Here is a 23,457-nt window from a genome sequence, read left to right on the forward strand (position 1 = left end):
TCAATGAAGGATGTCTTTTTTTTAATCTTAGAAATCTAGAAATGGATGTGAACCGAAAATTAAAAAAATGTAGCCATACTCTCAAAACAAGAACGCCAATATGACGAGTATTTTTTGCGTGAAACATCGGGAGAGTTTGCAAAATGCAATTGAACGGTTTTGAAATATGAAAATATGGAATAAAACATTTTTTTTCTTATTTTGTTATACATTTGATTTTGATTTTAAATTCCTAGCACCGCAAACCCGGTGCTGAAGTAATCTTACGGGATTGGAAGCACTATTATAAACATTTTAACATTAATTATATAAATTATTAGTGACGTAAAAATACATAAGAGCTTGTAATGCGAATTTTATAAGGTATAGTGTGAAAAAGATAAAGTTATATGCGTTTAAACAGTTAAAATCTGACAAAACGAGCACGTGGCGGAAAGTCAAACATATACATATATATGTAAGGGCAAACATATGTATGTATGTATGTATATATCGTCTCCAAAATTTTTGGATTCTTAAACGTGCTAATTACGATTATTTTCACCATCGAACTAGTGGAAGCGATTAAAATTTCTATCGGTGACCAAACCCTGCAAAATGGTAAAGTTTCAAAGTGATCGGAAGAATGTAGGAAATAGTGTACAACCAAAAGTCGAAGAAAACTAAAAAGAGCCTTTTTTAAAATTCAATTTTTATAGCAATATGCAAAATTATACATGCAAAATTATATATATGTGCTCCTGATATTGAGCGCCTAAGATGGAACGGGTGGCGTCAGCGTCAGATTCATGGGAGCGTACACACATACACACATCCACGAAGCCACACACACATTAATTCATCATTTAAACGTGGGTGAACGGTGAGCCTTTGAATTACCTTACACCATTTTTTTATATATTTTTTTATTTTTTTTTATTTATTTATTCATATACATATATTTACAGGATATAATGTTTATTACAAAGTTGGACATGTATTCCTTATCAGATAAGAGTAGCTCTTGTGCCTGATAAGGGAGCTACGATTCTATTATAAATTCTTAAAATCTATTATAATATTTTTTATATAAAAATTACATTAAAATTTTTCAGTGCAAGTTTTTTTTGAAAAAGTGTTTAATTTTTTTTACTTGTTCTGTTTGGTTATATAACATATAACTTTATTTTAATTCGTGTATCAATTCCTTTCCAAATCTACTCGTTGAAATCAACGGGCACAACACTAGTTGTATATAAAGTCAAGTTGGGAGGGGTGGCGTCAGCGTCAGATGCGCGGGAGCGTACACACAAACACACATCCACGAAGACACACACACATTAATTCATCATTTCAACGTAGGTGAACGGCGAGCCTATAAATTACTTTACACTATTTTTACAAACCTCTTTTATTATATATGTACATCATATAACTTTATTTTAATTCGTGCATCAATTCCTTTCCGAAGCCACCGGTTGAAATTAACGGGCACAACTCTAGTTTTATGTATGTATATGAATTCAAGTACATACATATGTACACAAGCTCTTGTAGGCAATAAAAAAAAATGTTCGTCATCTAAAAATTCTGCGTAGTAAAGGCTCACATCCCGAACAGATTCGGCTAAAATAAATCTTACATTCCATGATTATGTATGTACATAATATAAAATATTAGGCGTAAGATATATTATAAACCGTATATGTATGCGTACACATACATACGTATACACAGATAGATGTAACATTATCAATGTTGACTTTAATTTTCGTTTCGAAATTTTTAAAACAAAAACGAGCCTAGTTGCGTTATTCCCGAGGGGGAATTAGGCAAATCGAAAGGGCCTTAATTAGCGTGCCCGTTTCGGTGCGACCTTTTTATATAATTTTATATTTATTAATTTCACGGATACTCCATTCCGGGTACTCGTATTGGTATGTACAACATTATAGGTATACGCGACTGCTGCGGAATATGTAAATTAATTAAATTATCTCTTCCTCTCTCTCTCTCTTAGCGAATCGGTTTTTGCAAAGATAAATATTTACATGTTCGCCCCTACCCCTACCAAAATGCGCCATTTATATATCGGTCATAAATTAAAAATTGCGTAATGAAAGCACACCTACTATGTGTATCATACAATATGTACGTACATATTGTGATGGGTAATTAAGGTATGGGGCGTAACCTATGCCTTTATGATAAATATTATATACAAATTCGAAGAAATATTACGATATTATCGATTCAATTCCATGTACATAATTTGAAAACATTTTCTTTTTAATATCTGTATAATTTTAAAATTCATCAAAATTACGGAGAATAAATATTTGGAGTGCTTTTACAATGAAGTAAAAGTTGCGCCTCCAGTCCAATAAAGTACATTTGTATAAAAAATGGGGAAATTAAATTTTTTTAATGAAATTTAAGACTCGAAATAATCTTAATAATCGTAATTCAACTCACACTAAATTTTCGACAGCACATTTTTTTTAGCATTTCGGCTAAATAGATTTCAAGCAAATTTATAGATCTTAATATCAATATACATATGTATAGTATTTTATTCAAAGTCAAATATAGGAAAGCCTTTGCAGAATGATTTTAAATAAGGACCACTAGCATTTCGCACGTACAATTCTCTATTGTTTGTATGAAATGCTATTGATCGAGAGGCGATGTAAGGGACAGCACGTACGTTTTTCCGTGTAATGTAATGTACATGTAAGTGTATTCCTAGAGCGGACCAACTATAAACATAAATATATTATAATACATATTTGTTTTATGTGTAAATTAAATATGTAAGCATATACATACTTCTATGTTTCATATAATTATGCATTAAAACACTGGGCAAAAACCAAGTGGAGACAAATCAATGTTTACTAAGTTTGACTTCGAATATGATTATGATTTTATTTGGTTGCTCTCGTTTATGAGATATGAGTGTATAAAAAATCCAACAAGCCGAGTGGGTGGCGAAAAGTGAAACAAATACGGCAACAACCTATTAAACGTCACCGTGATCAAAATTTTCGCTAATTTGGACGTGGTTATTACGATTATTTTTCACCATCGAACTATAAAAATTCATTGTAATATCCACCGTTGGCCAAACCGCACAATATGGCAAAGTTTCAAAACGATTTGAAGACTGTAGGAAAGTGAAACATAGAAGAGGCTTGTAAACAAATGCGCAATTTTTAGTTTTTTTAGCTTAAGCGTTATTTGACTCAAAATCGATATAATAGAATAATTTTTGTGCTCAAATTGAAATCAATAGTCACGTGTTTATTCTATTGATTGTGATTTTTTATTGTTTTAAAATACTTGTAATTAATTATACATATAACGAATTTGTGAAGTCAAAAATACTTTTTTCCGTGTTGTTATGCGTTATATTTGCCAGTTTCAATTTTGACCACATTTATAATAATTGGTTTTCTATCCCAATATTTTTTTTTAAATCCAAACATACTAACCTGAAAGACTGTCACATGTTATTAAAATACTTGAAATTTTTTTTCTTAGTTGTTAAATAAATACAAATAAAAAATATATCGAAATGATAAATTAATTGTTGTTCAAAATCCGTATGTATGTATGTAAAATGTCAAGAAAATTCGCTCAGCATGAGTGGATTAATATAAATAATATACTTAGATACCAAATATATTTATAAAAAAAAATAAACCAAAAAGTGATGAAACTTGACCGCTGGTGTTCTTTATTTTGTCGTCTTGGCGTTAAGAGCGTGATTAAAAGACGCGCGTCGAAAGGGTTAATATAATTTGGGGCGCTAGGGAGAGCGTTCACGGGTAGCTTATTATAATATAACATTCATTTAAACGGCCGCACGGCGGGTCATTTCGTCCAGAGAAATGGGAACGATTGGATAATTTGGTCGATGATAGCGTCCCGAATGATGTGCTAAGATCCGATACGCCCCGTTAAGTATTCGTCCTAGGAGGGATTCCAAATGAGGTTTTGCCTGCCCTCTGAGCCGAGGGTTGAGGATCCAATCTTCATTCTTTCGGCCGTTAAGGACCCAAAAGCCTCAGCGCCCGACCAAAACCAATGTGGGCGCTTTGAATTTGTAATCAATTTAATTCCGAGACGAACTCGTTAACGAAAACCAGTGATATAATCAAAACGAGTAATCACCACCCCCCCCCCCCCCATGTCTCCACATAAACACCCACCACCCACTTTCTTTGAACGTATAAATTAGTGTTACATCTTTCAAAAAGTGAAAACATTTACTATATATTTATTAGTTAAGCTTCCACTTCGAAAATTTATTTTATTTAAAACATCTATATATTGAAGATGATTTTAAAAACATAATTAAAACTATTTTTTAATACAAATTATTAAAAAAAATATACATGTAACAGGTTTAAAGAAAGTTCGACTGTTTATATATTCCTTTTTTTTAATATCGCTATTCTATCTTTCTGTCTGTGTATCTGCGATAACGTTCACTGTACTATAATAATCGTTTCGATTATACATACATATGTGCGTCACAGTTAAATCACTGCCAACAAAATGTACTAATATAATTACGAAAGAAAAAAACTTCTATATATACTGTTTGCCACCAATGTTTCCTTTAGACAAATTAGTCTCTGAGAAATCTATTGAAAATTTATTGAATTAATTAATAAATTTTTCTATTGGTTTTTTATATTGTTTATATGTAGGTGGGTAGGTAGTTTTTACTTATAATACACCCGATTAAATATTCTTCGGGTATATCACTATATTAATCGAAATTGCTTACATCACGCCATATAAAATATACATAAAGGTAATTTTATTTATCGAGGTTTTGAACCAAACAATTAAATAAAAATATTAAATTAATTGTATTTTAAAAGTATTTGAAAAAATACGACCACGATGTGGATCGAACACATGACTGACACATTTATTTATTAATTTTTATTGAATAACTTAATATACCATAGCCCATACGACGTTATTTCATCGGGCTATTCACTTATTAGGCTATTTAGGCAGATTGAAGATAACATATATTTAGGCAGATTGCTTAATGAATCTCTACTTTTCAATCGCATAATTAAAAATATTTGCGTGCCACCGAAACGAAAAGACAATATCTGGATATCTTGAAATAATATTAGTGATGATGCTTAATTATAAAATGATTTGCTTGTTGTCTTATTTCATTAGTTGTCTATCAAAGTAAATTTGAAATTTTATCAAGTATTATATTTTACGTATGTATATCTATAATACATAATACACGCAAACGTATTAAAGTTCACGTCAAAAGTGTGTCAAAGATCCACCGATAAGATATTATATATTTTTATATCCCGGATTTATATGTATTTCGATATCGTTGACAGTGTATTAGATTACGCGCTGATAGACCTCGATTGGGTTCCCTTTTTATGATCTGGCGACATCAAAGGATGTCAGAAGTGTCATCTAGGATCAACTCACATAAACACTTGACACAATTCTACGTCTTATATATATATATATATATATATATATATATATATATATATATATATATATATATATATATATATATATATATATACACACATACATATGTGTACTGGACACGATCTCATTTTTTTTACGATTGGGACAGCTTGCCTGATTGAATTAATCCCGTAGGACTGCGTCGCGTAACTATAGAACCGAAAAAAGGTCTTTCTTTGAAAACGACTCGAAGCGCACAATTCGCATAATTTCTCATATTATAAATAAAACGCGCACTGCTTTGATACCAATAAAGTTGTATTCGAGACAGAAGTATTGTATCTAAGTTTTTAAGTGAACGGTAAAATAGCGAAAGAGTTCGAAAAACTTGAACAAGTCGTTCAATGTGCAATAACAAAATATTGCCACTGAAAATAACCAGAAAAACAATAGGTGACAAAGAGAGTCAACTACAAAGAACAATTGGTCTTGCTGGGAAGATATAAGCGGAGCTTCAGAGAATCGCTTGCAATTCCCAAAGGTGCACTTTGCATCTATATGTTGCATTATAACGCAAGAGAGGATCGTATATTCGAACACTTATACGTATTTTTACCATATGATATATGTACGAACAGTTGCAAAAATCAGCTTTTTATGTTACTGTTTATATGAAGGTAATTTTAAATGGGAATGGCTTGCATTTATGTACATATGTATGTATGTACTAACAACGCAAATTGACGCTTTGGAATTTAGCCTGGTCGGGAGTATAGATATCTATGACACCATTCGTTCATTTGAATATTTCAGAAGCTACATAATTTTCAAATGCATTTCGATCACTGTATCAATAATCAACCCTACAAATCGATTATTTGCTCAAAAGTAGCAAAACATTTTTATGGGAAGCCTTCACACATTCCTAATATGATGTCATCTGATATTTAACTTTTAAAGGAGATTTTTGAATGGAATATTTTTAAAAATATCAGCGACTGGTTCAAAGAACTGGCGGAAGAGTTTTACAATTATATTGCTATCAATTTATGATAAAACGTATCCGACGACACGAAGAAGGATCCTCGGCTCGGTATAGTGCGCGGAATGTTACATAGATGCCTTAGAAATGTGGTACCGGAGTCGGACGCTCTATGGACCACAAAACGCACAAACATCTTCATCCTCAAAGAATATGAAGTTTTAGAGAAACTCTTTAAAACACGTCGAATAAAGGTCTGTTCATACCTAGTTGGCACATACCGACTTCAGCAGGTATCCGGCCGTACGAAAAGTATTCTTTGGTACATTTTGTATGGGTATGTTCATTTCAACCGTCACGTTTACGCCACGGCAGGCTTACAGCAGTACCCGACATTTCCTGTTCATACCTTACAGCAACATCCGTCAACGTATCGTATCCGTCTTTTTGGCCATCGTGGAGATATACACGCGAATTACGTGCCATGAGTCTGCCGCTTTGCTGTTTTGGACCAATTATCGAAAGTGACAGTTGACAGCTGTTCAATCTTTCGACATGGTTTTGGCGCTGACAATGACTTTTTGACAATGTTTCCTTAAATTTTGTAGATTTTTTGATGATTTGTGTTTTTATTTTATCCAGTATTGTTTCAAATTGGTATCGGTTCATACGGAAATATTTAAAAGAAAATTGTCCATCATCCACAATCTCCTTATACAGTGTTCAAAACTCTCCGGTTTTTCTATTTTTTAACATGGGACGCATATCAAAACGCCTCCGTGCTTTTTTATTGCCTTCTTGAGCTTCTTCTTCCAACAACAACGCGATTATACATAATTTTTCGTTCGATAAACACCGAAACATTTTTGCTCACTTGTATTCTGACGCGTAGCTACGAATGCACGTGTATGCATTCATATTGTAAATACTCGAAAATGCGACGTAAGCAATATTGCACCGTATCGTCATGGCCTGTAATGTATAAGTAAGCTGACCGCGACGTGTAGGTAGATATGAATAGAAATGTAATAAAATGACATATTTGAAACGGAGTCGTGCAGTGCTGAAGCCGTGCAGTGCTGTTAAGTATGAGCAGACCTTAAAAGGTTCTTAAAATATCACAGTATAATAAATATATCAAATTAAGCCAGAAAGACGAAATCCGTCCGAGCTGTCAGAATGCAGCGTTTAAAATTTGGCCGTAATACGTACGTATGCATGTACATATATCATAATTATAATATAAACATTCATTATATAACCTATGAGTGAAGTAAAAATAGAGATAATGAGAGCCTATAATGCAAATTTTATAAGATATATTGTGAAAAAGATAAAGAGTGGGTGGCGGAAAGTCAAACCACTGACTGAAAGGCCACTGACGTGGCTAAGCTGTCATCGGCTCCAAATTTTTTGTATTCTTAAACGTGTTTATTAAGATTATTTTTCATCGTAATGGCGAAAGCGATTTAAATTTCTATCATTGACAGTAGGTCTGATGAAACTGCGCAAAATGACAGAGTTTCAAAACGATCGGAAGAATGTAGGAATAGTGTCAGACCAATAAGCGAAGTGAAACATAGAAAAGGCTTGTAATAATAAAAAACCTTGTAAAAAAGATTATCTGTCAAAAAATCATGTTTTAGAATAATAATATACAGGGTGCACTTCAGATCGATTCAGATCAAACCTTTTAGGAGGTAATAATATAGACTTCTTCTATTACTTCCTAAAAGATTTGCATCGACCTGAAGTGCACTCTGTATACAGGGCAGCAGAAATAATTTCAGCCCAAGGCGGTGAAAAAACTGGATCGGGGCCTGGTTATGGGGAATATATGTAGAGAGGCTGGTATAATCACCGGAACACCAGAGAGAAGGAGAGTGAGAGGACCTGACCTGATCATCTTATGGGAGACCAAATTAAAGAAATGACGGGATTGTCCCTAAACGCTGTTTTCAACTTGGCACTGGACCGAAAGGAGTGTACATACATATGTAGGTGGATCGTCCACCGGATTCCAGGATATATAAATGACTACAATGCTCAGCATGGGGAAGAAGTCCGTATGAATACATATTATGTATGTGGTTGTAAAATATTCACACAGTTTCAAAATTCAATTTTAGTCTCCCGTTCCCGGAGTGGACTTTGTTTACTTTTGCCATCGACGATGCAAAATTTCCTTTTGAAACTCTGTTTTCTTGCGGCGTATGTTCGCAGCCGCAGTACACATCGAATTTGATAATTAAGTTGGCGCGAAATTTTGTCGAAATTTCGTTATTCAAATATGACCGAATAAATTAAATCACCTCGCTTTATACAAAAGCAAATACAAAAGACCCGGCTTCGCGAAATCGACTGCTCATTTGCCCGGGTGAAAGAAGAGAGGCAGGGGGTGAGGGGGAGGGGGATCGGTTTGTCGAGGTACAAACTTTGATTTTAATTATCGACCCCTTTCGACCAACTTTTAATTGAAGCTAATTATGTCTTTCATTCGAAGTAGACCATTGTACATAATTGTTCTGTTCGGTGTCGCCGCTTATTGCCATTTCGGGTACACGGGCTAGTACGAGACAAATTAGGTGAGATTGATTAGGTGACACTGATGATGGTGATAATTACGTGTAGTCTGATTTACCTGCTGATATGACGGTGGTGTAGAGCAGAAGCTGCAAAGGCAGGTGTGGTCGTTGCATGGCCTGCGGACCACGCGCATGGCGCACCAATGCTCATCTCGTTTCAATCTTGTCCGTGGAATCCATCGGCGATAGACTCATCGTTCGTCTGAAACATTGAAACACAAACATGTAAGTAAAACATGAAGATACATAAGGATTGAACACGATGAGAAAACTCCAACTTACATACACCGTTTATGAATTTAGCATGTTTACTTTTATCCACATACATATGTACATATGTTCATATGTAGTAAAATACATTAAGTTTTGTGATCATGCGAAGATTTGGCTGATTTGGACTCGGAACCGATCACTGATCACATTTACATAAGTGTGTCTGTGTATTTTGGAGATAATTCTATCATCAATCCTTTCACACCGAAACTTAGTATTAGTTACAAAAATGTTTTTCTTTACGATTTAAATTCTTTTCAAATTTTTAGTTTCATCAGAAGTGGCACCTTCTCGTAAAAGTAGGGTGACCATATACGTTCCGTTTTGGCCGAGATAGTCCAATTTTTTACGTGATTTGCATTCGTCTCGTCGTTTTCGTAAAATTGTTTGATTTGTCCCGTTTTGTCTTTGATTTTCAATATCAATTTTTTCCCAAAAACAAATATTATACAAATATACATTTAAATTCGATATATTCATTGTCAAGTAGCAATTAAATATATTTTTATATGATTCATTTTACATATATCTGAAAAAAAAATCGCTTTATCCTATTATTTTCACCATAATTATTTTTAAATAACTGTAAAATGCAATAGTATACTACATTTAATTTTTTATTTTGTTGTATTTTCTTCTTTTAAAGAAGTGTACGTTCTGATAAAAATTATAATCCGAGAATATCTTTTTTGAAAATTTGCAGCTATTTTATTTGGCACTTATATATAGGTTTCAAAAACTGCATCAAATATTCAATTAATTTTGTTTTCATTTTTCTAGTACACAAGAATTGTGCATTCCAAAAAAAATTGTAATTTTTTGACAATATTAATGGTTATTTGAGGAAAATATATTTTTTTATTTTCAAAAACATTTTTTATATAAGGGGGAGGGACATTTTTGTTTGCATTGCGTCCCGTTTTGAGTCCTAAGAAATGTGGTCACACTACTTACAGATCTCGTTTTTACTTTATCTATGTTTTATTTGGATAGATATTATCCAATGTTTGTTGTTAAATTAAATAAATTTAATAAACAAAATTTATTCTTTTTTCAATATTCACTTATACTTTATCTACATACATACATATGTATGTACATATGTACATACGTAGCAACAATTTATAAAGTTTTCTGATTTTAATTACATGAAATACAATATAGTTATTACTTACGCATATTTATATTTATTCTATAATTTAATATATCCCATTAGAAAGTACTCATCATATAACATTTCATAATACATATATTAATTACTTGACGAATTGTACGCCTTCCGCTAACTCAAATTTATCGATCTCAATTAAATCTAATTATCCACACACACGCATTATATTAGATTTCAACCGACAATACAATAACAATATTAACACGATAATTTAATATACATATTATATTATACACATATATGTATATGTACATACATACAAGACGTAAATGTTTTTATTGCAAGATTGTTTGTAAAACGTTTGCAATGTTTGCATGCAACGTATGCATTAGTTCCTCTTCAGACGATCATTAAATATAATTTATGATTTGCTACACCGAATGAAAATATTGTCATTAGTATGGCGACGAGCGATTTAATTAAAACGTTACGCTCGAAAAATAGCACTTTAACATCGTTACTGAGGAGATATAAGTTTGGAGCTGCTATAAATATAATTAGCGAATAATAACCTGAAAATTCACTACATTTTTATCTCGAGAGTTCCAAGAAATAAAAATGAAATTCATACCTACATATGTATGTAAGTAAGTATTCAAAACCAGGGTGAGACTATGAAGGGGGGTTGAAAGCAGACTCCATTATTATTTCACAAGTTTATAAAATGGTATGTTCGTGCCCGTCGGCTTTCTTCTGTTTCGATCGTAAGCCACATAGACTACAACTTCATTTAAAATACAATAGCCGTGTCGCTGCAGCACAAATTAAACAATAAATAGCAGTTATAGAGTCTGGCCACCGAAACGCGGATTAAATTCGAGCAGAAAAGCCCCCCTGGCAAATTACTCCAACAACGTACGGTCAGGGCTTTTAAAATTAATTAAACACAAGAGGTCCACATGCTAAGTCAGAGCATCGTATAAATTCCGTTTCCGAACGCGGCATAGGTATTCCCGAGATGTGACCAATAATTCAAAACAATAACGCTATGGGCCGCCGGTTTTAAGCCCCTTCCAAGGACTTTAACCTCCCCTTTCAACCGCCATAGAACGAGTATGTATGCGTCTGGGCGGATGGGGCCATAAAAATGAAAATTGTATACCGGTGGTGCACTACCTTAATTGGGAAGGGCTATCGTTCGGGGTCTACGACACGCAAGGTAAGCATTATAAACACACACACACACACATACATAATGGGATGTCTTTCGTGATGTCTTAGAATCGATTTGCAAAGCGTGGTTCAGTTTGAAAAATATTTCCGAAAAAAAAAATTATACAATTACACTGTTTGACACGAAAAATGGTTCAGAGACGAGATATGACTTTTCTTATAGATCCATGCCCAGTGAACACGAATCTGGTAATAAAAAATGTTGATTGGGTCGAGATTCGGAGATATGTGTTTTTTAAATCGTGCCATTTTTACATACCTCCTTTACGTTTCACTTACGATTACAATTCAGGAAAAAGTTTGCCTCTTATCCGAGCGTTTTCATACTTTGCCATATTGCTCATTTTGGTCATCAATACAAGTAAATGGACACCATTACGATAGAGATAAAATATCGTTTAAGAAGCTTTTCAAGTCCTAACATTTTTAATCTCGGTGACAGTTGGTAGTCATTAATTTTATACATAGATGGCGGTAGTAAAAAAAATTATTGGTGTTTTTATTCAAAATAATAATTTTATATACAAATTATAGAAGAGGTATATTTTTAAAAAACTTCTTTTTACTCATTTTTATTATTACATACCTCTTTTACGTTAATACAATTAAATGGATCCTCCGCCATTAAAATGGTGCAAAAATATCGTGTAAGACGCGTTTGAAATTTGAATTTCTGAAAAGTACCTGACATCTATCCAGTTTTTAGTTTAAAACATAGATGGCGGTAGTAAAATAAAATTATTGGTATTTTTATTCAAAATAATAATTTTATATACAAATTATAGAAAAGGTATGTTTTTAAAAAACTTATTCTACATATATCTTGTGTTGTTCGTTCGATGTCTCAAAATTTCTCTATAAATTGTTTACTGATGTTTATAACTGGTTAGGAAGGCGCATTGAGGTTTACCGGTTCGGCCTTCCTGATCTATTATATGTATGTTAGGTCTTATATACATACATACATATGTATATATTTATGTATAAAAATCTAAATATAATTAAAATACTACTTGATTAACTAAATAGTAAATGATTAACTAGATAAACTAAAATACTACACGAGAAAATACAAATATTTGAAATGAAAAACATAAACATATTTATATATGTATGTACATATGTACTAAAATTAATATTTCGATCTTTTCCATAATTTGCTACGATAATAATAAAATATGCATTATTTCAATTTGGCGCATTTATTGGAAAAAATCAAATATTGATTACCTCGTTTTCATATTTTAGCGTAAGGAAATTTCCATATATAAAATAAAAACACGGCTCTAACATCCTTATTAATTTTTAAACCAAGGAAGCGAACACGCTTAAATTATTCAGCACTTGTCTCCGTATCCTCGGAGATTAAACGTCAAGTCGCCAGAGCACTGAATCTTGATTATTGTCTGGCATTTCATATCGCAACGGGTTCCATAGATTTCCCGCACAAATACAAACATAGTACATCTATATAATCCAAGAGCTAGCTTTTTCCGAGAGCAAACCTACATACATACGTATACGATTTTGCACAAAAGTCGACGTAGTTTATCCGCAAATTAAGCACAGTTACGGATCGACGAGCTTTTCCGCGGCAAAGCTTCGGGTGCGCCCTTGTTTTTCGCCCTGGCCCCTTTGGTCTTCTTTTAAAAAATGCTAAAATAAATTCCATGTTCGAGGTGGGGGCAGGAAAGGGTCCTGTCGCACCCCACAGCTAGGGATAGACCCTACGTGACGGTCAGTAACCTTTTTATGGTGGTTTCGCCGGGAAAGCGAAGCCCGTGTTTTTATACGAGTGTGTGGAAGAGACCCACTTCCTTTCATAGTACAGTGGGATAGAGTGTGGAGTTCAAGAGTGTTTTTGTGATTAGAACGAAAGTGAATAGGACCATAATTTGTATGGAATTAAAGGAGAAATTAACGCTTGGCGAACACTGCTCTGTTGGAAGATAAACTTCCCGTTCCATCCTCAGAAATGTCACGGAACGATCGAAAGCTCTTATAATATGTAGACCTTCGTAAAGCAGATTATATAATCACATACTACTTCGAGGAAGCATTTGAATCAATTGATAACTATGCATTCTACGTTTGTGCATATCTTCAGAATGCACCATGTTAATTTTCATGAAGAATTTCCCATAGTCCATTGGGCGGGTGTAAAACAGAATTTTACAGATACTTTTGTACCTGGCTCTGAACCCACGTAAGAGCATCATGAGATAATATAGTAAATTTAATGGTCTGATATTAAAAAATGTAGATTTTCATAGCGGATAAATAAACAAAAAAAATTTCATACATAGCAAAAGTAGGGTAAATTTTATTTTTATTTTTTAAATAACTGATGTAATTTCACACAAAGCATTCAACCTAAATATATTGTATACTAGTTGTTTTACCCGGCTTCGTTTGATGTTTTTTTTCGATGTTACCAACCGACATTGCATACTTACATAGTTACAATGTCTCTTTCGAAATTATATATTAGGTGTCACAGTGAAATTATAATTTCATTGACGTTTCAGTGAAATCATAACCAGTTACATTTTCACTGGGAATAGTTTAGTGAAATCATATCCAATTACATTTTCACTGGCCTCTATTAGCGAAATTAATTTTTGACAGTTGGATGATAGTGCGTCGCCGATACGAATATCACCACCCCACGTCACAACCCCTCTCCTCTCCATCCCCACTCCGATGGTGAACTCGCGCTTACACGCCCTCCCCGCAACCCCGCTCCTGTCCATTCCCACTCTCCTCATGGTCCACTATCCGGTTCAATTTGACCTTTTTTGATGCCGCATGTGTGGGACTGGATACGGAAGCAAATACATCATAATATTGAAGAGTATTCAGAGGTAAGTGGAGTCAGGTCGAGGTACAAGAAAACACGCAGGCAGGTTCCAAGTCTTTATTGCTGCTCGTCCGGTGGAGGTCAGGATCCGAATGCCACCGTTCGAGAGCGCACCATACTTATAAATATTCAGCGCTCAGCGCGTACACGTTATGACACGTAAACATGTATAGTCATTGGTCAAGGAGTCGGGTGCAGCCATTGGCCGCAACGCCCGACTCCACCATTGGTCGGCGTCACCATGACGTCACCGGTCTACGGGGCGTCTCTCTATGTAACGTTACAATATCTTAACAGTCAACACTTATTTATTGTTAAGTGTTGACTGTTATTGTTATTAATGTTATTATTGTTATTAAGGTTTGGCTTTATTTATTTAAGGTTAGATTAGGTAAAGTTAGGGTTGGTTTTATTTATTTAAGATAAGGTTGTTAGGGTTGGTAGTACGTTGTAATTCGAATTCGTGCGCTGTAATTCAAATTCGTACATTGTATTTCGATTTACAAATTCACTGACATTGACAAGTGAATTTGTAATTCTATTGTTATACACTCACTGCTTGAGTCGGTTAAATTATAATCTCACTAGTGAATAATTTCACTGACAATAACAGTTTCAGTAACATATACATTTCATTTCGACAATCAATTGCTTTTTTTAAAAACAATAGAAGACTTTATAAAACATGCACTCATGTTATTAAATTTATCAAAGACACAATTGGGATCAATAAAATTCTGATATACTATACCTACCTATGTACAAACATGCGAGCAAAAAAGCAATTCATCAAGTTGAATTTGTTAATTAATGTCTACGTGAAAATACGCTGAATTCAAAAGCACTTTTCTGCGAATTAATTTTCCTGTATTTAGTATATTACACAGCTGTTTTAAATCGCCGGAAAGTAATCATTCCATAAATTGTCATAAAAAATATCATACATGTCTTGATTCTATTGACTCGTATATTTCGATATGTGAAAGTCACACATTTTACTAGCCACAATGCATATTATCTATATACATATATGTACATAAATGCGTATATGTGTGTGTGTGTGCGGTTGTTGGAATCGAATATCGCGAAGTTGTAATACCGTTGGGGGCTTTTGGAAAACACGTAAAGTTGGTCCCCGAGCATTAAGCCAGATTGACACACAATCACCCGAAAACAAGAGGAAAACTTGTGTAAAAGTCCCTCGGGAGCACCAGCCGATCGAACGACGCCAGGTGAGTCGAACTTTTAATTGATCAATTAAAATTTCATCCATAAATTATCGACGAACATTTAACTTGTATCGCGATGACCGCCCCATCATAATTATCACCGACGAAATCAATTAGATAATATTATTGGGAGATTTTCAAACGTTTGGGGATGCTGCGCGAAGGGAATCGCCTTATGTCTCGTCGATTAAGCTGCGTCCTCGAAAGCCTCCCCGAATCGAAACATCGTCGTAATCCTCGTCTTTTAATCCACACTTCGAAATGTGCCGGAAAAGGAGGGAACGGCTTGCGCGTAACATAAATAAGCTTTCAGGCAGATTTATAGTGATATTTGTCTGCTATGTCGGAACCCCAAGCAACAATATTCTGCTTGCTTTCTTTTCAATCTGAGTTTCGCTCTTATACATACATATGTAGGTGTGAAACTTCGAAAATATTCGAAATCGGTATAAGCCCGATATTGCGGAACTGATAGTTTGAATTTCATACATATTTACATATGTACATACGTTCTTACTTTGTATGCAAGGCTTTTACCGTGAAAAATTCAAAAGGAAATTCCTTCATAGTTTATGTGACCGAATAAATTTATCAACTGTGTCGAAGAAATGCAGTTTCCACTCGAAAAGTATATGGAAATTCATGTGTAGATCTATTTAATCGACCATGATCTGTTTACAATATCTGTATTATACATACATATTTTTACACACATATGAACATATATGTACATACATATGTACATATAAATACATACAAAATATCAAGATAGTGATTGTAAGAATGTTTGACCTTGAGATTTTGACATGTATTTCTATTTGAAAATATTAAACAGTGCGATTTTGATTTTTAAATGCTTTTTTTATTACGAAATAACATATGTTCACACTACATCTTATATCATCATCATCATCATTTACAGCCATTCGCCATCCACTGCTGGATGAAGGCCTCTCTAATGGTCCGTACGCACCAAACCAACGACGATTTTGGGCCAACTTTTAAAACCAGTAGCGTACAAAATATCGAAATAAAAATTAAATAAAAAAATTGAAATTAAATATCAAAATTAAGCTAACGAGCGAGATTGAGCTAAAATTAGATCATCGTTGATGTTTTGAATTACAACAATGTTTTGAATTACGACAAAACGCATTACAACCAGAGAAATATTATAATTACGAGCGAAAAAAACCTTGTTATTGTTTCTTATAAGTCGTCACGATACACTACTGTGTTTCCCCCTTCGGAAATATTTAACCAACGAAGATTTTGGGCCAACTTTTAAAACCAGTAGCGTACAAAATATCGAAAAAAAATGAAATAAAAAAATTGAAATTAAATATCAAAATTAAGCTAACGAGCGAGATTGAGCTAAAATTAGATCATCGTTGATGTTTTGAATTACAACAATGTTTTGAATTACGACGATATTTTTTTTATTTTTTATTTATTTATTTAACATATTAGCCACAGTGACATTACAGAGATCTCCAACGCGTCGCTGTGGCCGGTCATTCAGTAATAATAACATGATAACAGTAATAATAACTTATAATAATAACAATATTAACACAACATCATTAAAATCATAAAATCGTAAAAAAAAAGAAAAAAAATAGATAAAGTAATAACAATCATTAATATTTATAATAGGCAAAATCAACCATTGGCATTCCTCAACAACCACTCAACCAGATTAGTATATTTTATATTGAAGAGGTCAATTTCACCAGAAATCCTGTTAAGCAGATATATCGCTCTAGATATAGGAGCCGTTGACAACATATTTGTGCGAGCCACAGGAGGAACAAACAAATCACGATTTCTCAAGTCCCTGAATTTACTACCGAAGGTGCATTAAACCTAAATTCCTTTAGAACCTGACGATTGTGTATTATCCCATTCAACAGCTTAAAAAAGTGTCTTCCCAGTAACATATTCCGACGAGACTCCAATGAGTTGAAACCTAACGCCCCTAATAGGAATGCACTAGGATATAGCCAAGGATAATAACCACACTGTTTCAAATAAAGATATCTGAGAAACCGTTTTTGGATTCTCTCAATCTTCAATGAATGAGTTATATGGGTAGGATTCCATATTTTATTTTTTATTTTTTACATATATACCAGGAAGGCCTTACAGGTAAATCCCAATGCGCCTTCCTGGCTAATTACAAATACAAATACAGCATTTTTATTATAAGTCGTTGAATTGCGAGACACTGAAAAAACTCGCAAATTAACGAGACATCTATGAATTGTACATAAATTTTTATTGTACATCAATCAAATTTTTCAAATAGTGGTGACATAGTAGGCAGGAAGGATTTTTAGCCAATTTTTTTTTTCCGGGAACCGTTTCAACAATGAAATCAGAGAAAATTGGCAAACTCTGATAGGAAACGATCAACCTGGAGTCACAAATCCAGGTCTGACCAACAGCATACTCTGAAAAATTCATTTTCATTCAGGGATAGAACCCGGCACCTTCTTGACGGTAAGCAGAAGCTTAACGTCCGAGCTATGCTGCTGGCTATATAATAGAAGAAAATATATAATAGAAGAAAATTCTAGAATACTACGTACTAAAGATTCATAAAGAATTTTAAGCACCAACGTACTCTGGAAAGGTTTGCTAACTCTTAGTAAGAATCCCAGCATTTTTGTTGCACGCAAACAAATATTGTCTATGTGTCGTTTAAATTGAAAATTATTCGAGAACAAGACCCCCAAATCACAATATTCATCTACAAACTTTAATTCAACACCACTTAGGCGATATGGATAAATCAAGCGATTTGAAGATCTTGTCACATTGAGAACACAGCATTTTTGAATGCTAAAAAATAATTTATTATCGACAGACCAACTTGACAGCGCATCTAAGTCCAATTGGAGAAGGGCTGCGTCACTATGAGACTTAACTGTCTTAAAAAGCTTAAGGTCATCGGCGAATAAAAGATAGTCTGAATACTTAATTATTTTTGAGATGTCATTAATGTAAATTAAAAAGAATCATGCACAGAGTCGTCAAGCCAGGTTTCCGTTAGTACCAGGATGTCAGCACATTGAATAGCCGAGTTAGAACCTAATTCATCCAGTTTAGATTTAAGGCCTCGTACATTTTGATAGAAAATGCTTATATTATGCATTACAACCAGAGAAATATTATAATTACGAGCGAAAAAAACCTTGTTATTGTTTCTTATAAATCGTCACGATACACCAATGTGTTTCGCCGTCGATAAAATATTTAACAAAAAAAATGTCGGTGATTTGTCAAAGGGTTTTTTTTTCTTTCGTCGAAATAAAATTAATAATCACACATTATCCGATAAATTTTACCTCTGAGATGGATTTAATTATTTGATTTATTTCGACGAGAGAAACAATTGAAGACATTATCCGATAAAATTTACATCTGAAATGATTTAATTAATTGATTTATTTCGACGAGAGAAACAATTGAAGACAAAAAAATTTCCTTTGATTAAACCGACAACGTCTCGGGTTGAAGAAATCGCTCGGTCACCAATACTAACACATAATATATGCTCAGTAGCTGCGCATTACGGGGAAGTAAAAATAATAATTCTTTGATTTTTTTTTTCGATCTTAGTGCGTATCTACATAAGTCAAAACATCTTCGACAAACAAAAGTCGAGGATTATCTGTATGTGATTGTTGATGATCTAATTTTAGGTCAATCTCGAAAATTTATTTAAATTGGGCATGTTCTGTTTTAACTTTCAATATTTTATTTTAATTTTAATATATTGATTATAATTTTATTTTGATATTTGAATTTAATTTTAATAAAATAATAATATTTTTAATTTTGATATTTAATTTCAATTTTTAAATTTAATTTTTATTTCGATATTTTGTACGCTACTGGTTTAATCCTGCTGGTTAAATCGTTGGACCAAATTCGTCGTTGGTTTGGTCCGTACGCAGCATAACACGCTTCCACTCGTCTCTGTTTTGCGCAACACTCATCCATCTCATTCCGCACATTTTCCTAATTTCGTTCACCCATCTTCCTTGCGGTCTTCCTTTTACTCTTTTGCCTTCTCTCGGGTACCATTCAAGCACTTCTTTTGTCCACCTTTCGTCCATCCTTCTAGCTACGTGACCCGCCCATTGCCATTTCAATCTCTTCACTCTATCCACTATGTCCACTACCCTTGTCATATTTCTCACCCACGTGTTCCGCTTCCTGTCTTTCCTCGTTATGCCAAACATACAGCGTTCATTAACAAAATAAATTAAAATTCAGTGCATTGGATTTTATTTTGCATCTTGGCGTTCAGTGTCCAAGTTTCACATCCATACGTCATCACTGGCAAAACGCATTGATCAAAGATCCTTTTCTTCAGGCAGAGTGGCATTTTTGATTTAAAAACAGCATTCATCCGTCCAAATGCACTCCATCCTAATTTCATACGTCTCTTTATCTCTTCATTTTTACTACCAGACATGTCAATTATTTGACCTAAATATAAATAATTATTTACTACTTCTACTGGTTTATCATCTAAGGGGATGCTATCAGGCATGCAATAACTATTGAACATTAGTTTAGTCTTATCTACGTTAATTTTTAATCCTACTTTTCTACTTTCCCTGTCCAGCTGTGTTAGTCTGATAAGTAGGTCAGCTGAATCACGAGCTACTAAAACTATATCGTCTGCGAACCGAAGGTGACTCAAAAAGCGACCATTGATGCTTACTCCGGCTGTATCCCAATCCAATTTCCTGAAAACTCCCTCAAGCACCGCATTGAATAACTTGGGCGAGATTGTATCTTCTTGTCTTACTCCTTTTCCTATGCTAAATCTATCTGTACCTGAAAAAATTTTAACCGAAGCTGTGGCATTCTTATATATTGCAGCTAACAGTCCCACATAGGGTTCCGGCACTCCCTGTGTATTTAGAGCGTTAAGTACTGCATTATGACTAACTGTATCGAAGGCTTTCTCATAATCGACGAAACCTAGGCACAATGGCCGTTGATATTCGTTGGCGCGCTCGATTAGTTCGCCAACTACTTGGAGGTGGTCCATTGTGCTGAAATTTGCCCTAAACCCTGCCTGCTCTATAGGTTGGTTCTCGTCGAGGATATTCTTCAGCCTTTCTGTAATAACCTTCGTGAAGAGCTTGTAGACCGCTGAAAGTAGACTAATGGGTCGGTAGTTCTTGATATCGCTTTTGTCGCCTTTTTTGTGTATTAAAATGATAGTTGCGTTATTCCATCCTTCTGGTATAGCTTGGTTCTGGATGCATTTGCTGAAAAGCCTATCTAAGATATTAATTAGGGGGGGGCCGCCACATTTTAGTAAGTCAATGGGAATATTATCTTCCCCTGGGGTTTTACCGTTCTTTGCAGTTTTTAGCGCGGCCTCTACTTCGCTAGGCAATACTGCAGGAACCCTTTGGCCGTGTGTCGATTCCGGAACGGGAAATTGACCGTTGTTGTTTTCGTAAAGTTTTGCATAGAACGTATAAACTCTGTCTATGATCTCTACATCTTATATATATATATATATTTTAATAGCTACTGATCTACTGATCATTTTCTATTTTACAATTTTAATTTAATTTAGTTAGAATTCATAGTATTATATTATTTTAATGTTAATGTACAGCATAATAGGAAATAGAGCTCGAAAACCTATTTACAAAAACTATTAAACGGTGTAAATTACTCGTAAGTATAACACATTCAATTCCAGAAATGCTTTAAATGCATTGGAAAATTTAAAATGAAAAAGTAATAAGTTTATACAAGACAGAGTAACGAACGTAACTGTTTAACCTGTGAATTACGCAGATGTGGTAGAAAGGTGTGTTTAGATAGCTAGCAATCACAACGTCAATCTGACAGATGATTCCGATGTGATTTGTAATGATTAAACTCCTCTAACTTCATGTCGGAGATATTTGCCTTTGCACTTTGATGAGAGCATTTAGGTAAAATATTAAAGCGATCAGAACAGTAAAAGTGGTTCAAAATCAGCTCAAAAATTTCGGTTGATTAGGAATTTTACCTAACTTACCCTTACCAAACTACTATTTCACTTAAGAAAAATAAAAATAACAATATAATTAAAAATTTAATAGCATTAAAAGTTTTGATATCAGTAAATTTCTTTCGAATGTATTAGTCATTAATATTAAATGAAAAATTTCACAACAAAAAATGCTATTTTTGAAATAACACAAAGTGGAATCAAATACATATGTATGTACATATATATGTACGTAATACAGAAATCCCTATGAATTAATTTGCTAACTTTTTATTATATTTGAAGATCTGTATGAAACTGGCTAGAGCGTCTAATGATGATGACACCTGCGAATTAACATTTATTATATTTAGCGAGAAACTTAGTCGCACATCTTATTGATTAATAGGAATAAACTCGCATTAGCGGACGTTGCACAATCATCAAATATTCACGAGCATCCGACGCTTGTTCGGAGGGGATCCAAACTTGTTCGACTTTCGGGCACGGGGTGGCTTTCTTAGCAAAGGGGAGGGTTTTCTTGACTCTTTAAGTACTCATTAGGGAGACGGAGCCCTTCTGTTAACTCTTCCGACGCGTTTCGGTAAAGTCACTCTCCTCGTTATGAGGACACACGGTACAGAAGTTGCATGAGTTGCCGAGATGGCAAAAACTCTTTAATCGTCTGCCGCGAAGTTGGGAAAAACTTGCGGCACGCGAGAAAAACCAAGAAAAAAACACCCTAATGGACAATGTGACTAGACTTGATTGTTGCTTGGTCCACGCCATAATGTATATACTGATATTTTTACTGAAACATTAACTACATAGCAGTATTATGTGTACAGATAGAAAGTTTTACCACGCTAAGCTGTTTCATAAAGTTCAAGACTACTCGTAATTAAGCATCAATAGTGCCAAGTTTCAGATTTTATTCCCATTGAAACTTATTGGATAGAACTAATTTCTACTCAACAACCATAGACGTTGTATTTAATACAACATTAAAATGAATCGAATTAAGCTTTTAGGAGTAGTAAGGAGTAATTTAGAGTACAGTACTTGAAGCTGCTTATGTATTTTATAACTATTATTATTATTATCCGCTATTATATAGCTTAATATTTTTATGATTGTGTTAAATGTGTTTTTTGTGTATAAATATACATATATGCTTTGTTTTTGTAATGTCTAATTTCTGTAGTTATTATTTTGTTTCTTTTTTGTTATATTTTTGACCATTGCCATAATGGTCAAATGTGGCAATGGTCATTAGGAATTCATGTAATGCTACAATGGTCCAAACTTTAAATAAATAAATTATAACCATCTATTTACTTAACCCTGATACGGATAAGGTGACACGCCTCGTAAAATTTCAATAATTCAATTATAAAAAATAAAAACCTTATAGGTTATTATCTTTCTTTAAAACTGATTTATATCATCACATACTTAGGCGGCCCAAAAACCTCTTAGTGAAATATTGAATTACATTAGTTTAAGCCGGGATCATAATTTTAATTGAAACCCCAATCATTGAAAACTCTTTGATTGAAATATTAATCATTAAAATCCGACATATTTGTACATTTGTTGTTGAAATATTGTTTAAATTTCTTTTTTATTTTATTTATATTTTAGTACATTATTTTATTACAAGTCATATTAAATACATTTATTTTTTTACTTGAGTTTTTTTATTTTATAATTT

At 33.6% G+C, this 23,457-nt stretch overlaps 1 protein-coding gene across 1 annotated transcript in view; it reads right to left on the minus strand.

Moving 5' to 3' along the window:
* Positions 1–23,457, minus strand: part of gogo (thrombospondin-1 like protein golden goal) — a 230,965-nt gene that overhangs the window by 52,776 nt on the left and 154,732 nt on the right. Inside the window, exon 5 of the mRNA XM_077427072.1 lies at positions 9,078–9,223. Within this exon, the coding sequence (XP_077283198.1) occupies positions 9,078–9,135 (58 nt within the window). The 5' untranslated portion in view covers positions 9,136–9,223. The remainder of the gene's footprint in view (positions 1–9,077; positions 9,224–23,457) is intronic.

This window comes from Arctopsyche grandis, chromosome 3 (assembly GCF_051622035.1).
Source record: "Arctopsyche grandis isolate Sample6627 chromosome 3, ASM5162203v2, whole genome shotgun sequence".
Lineage (NCBI taxonomy): Eukaryota > Metazoa > Arthropoda > Insecta > Trichoptera > Hydropsychidae > Arctopsyche > Arctopsyche grandis.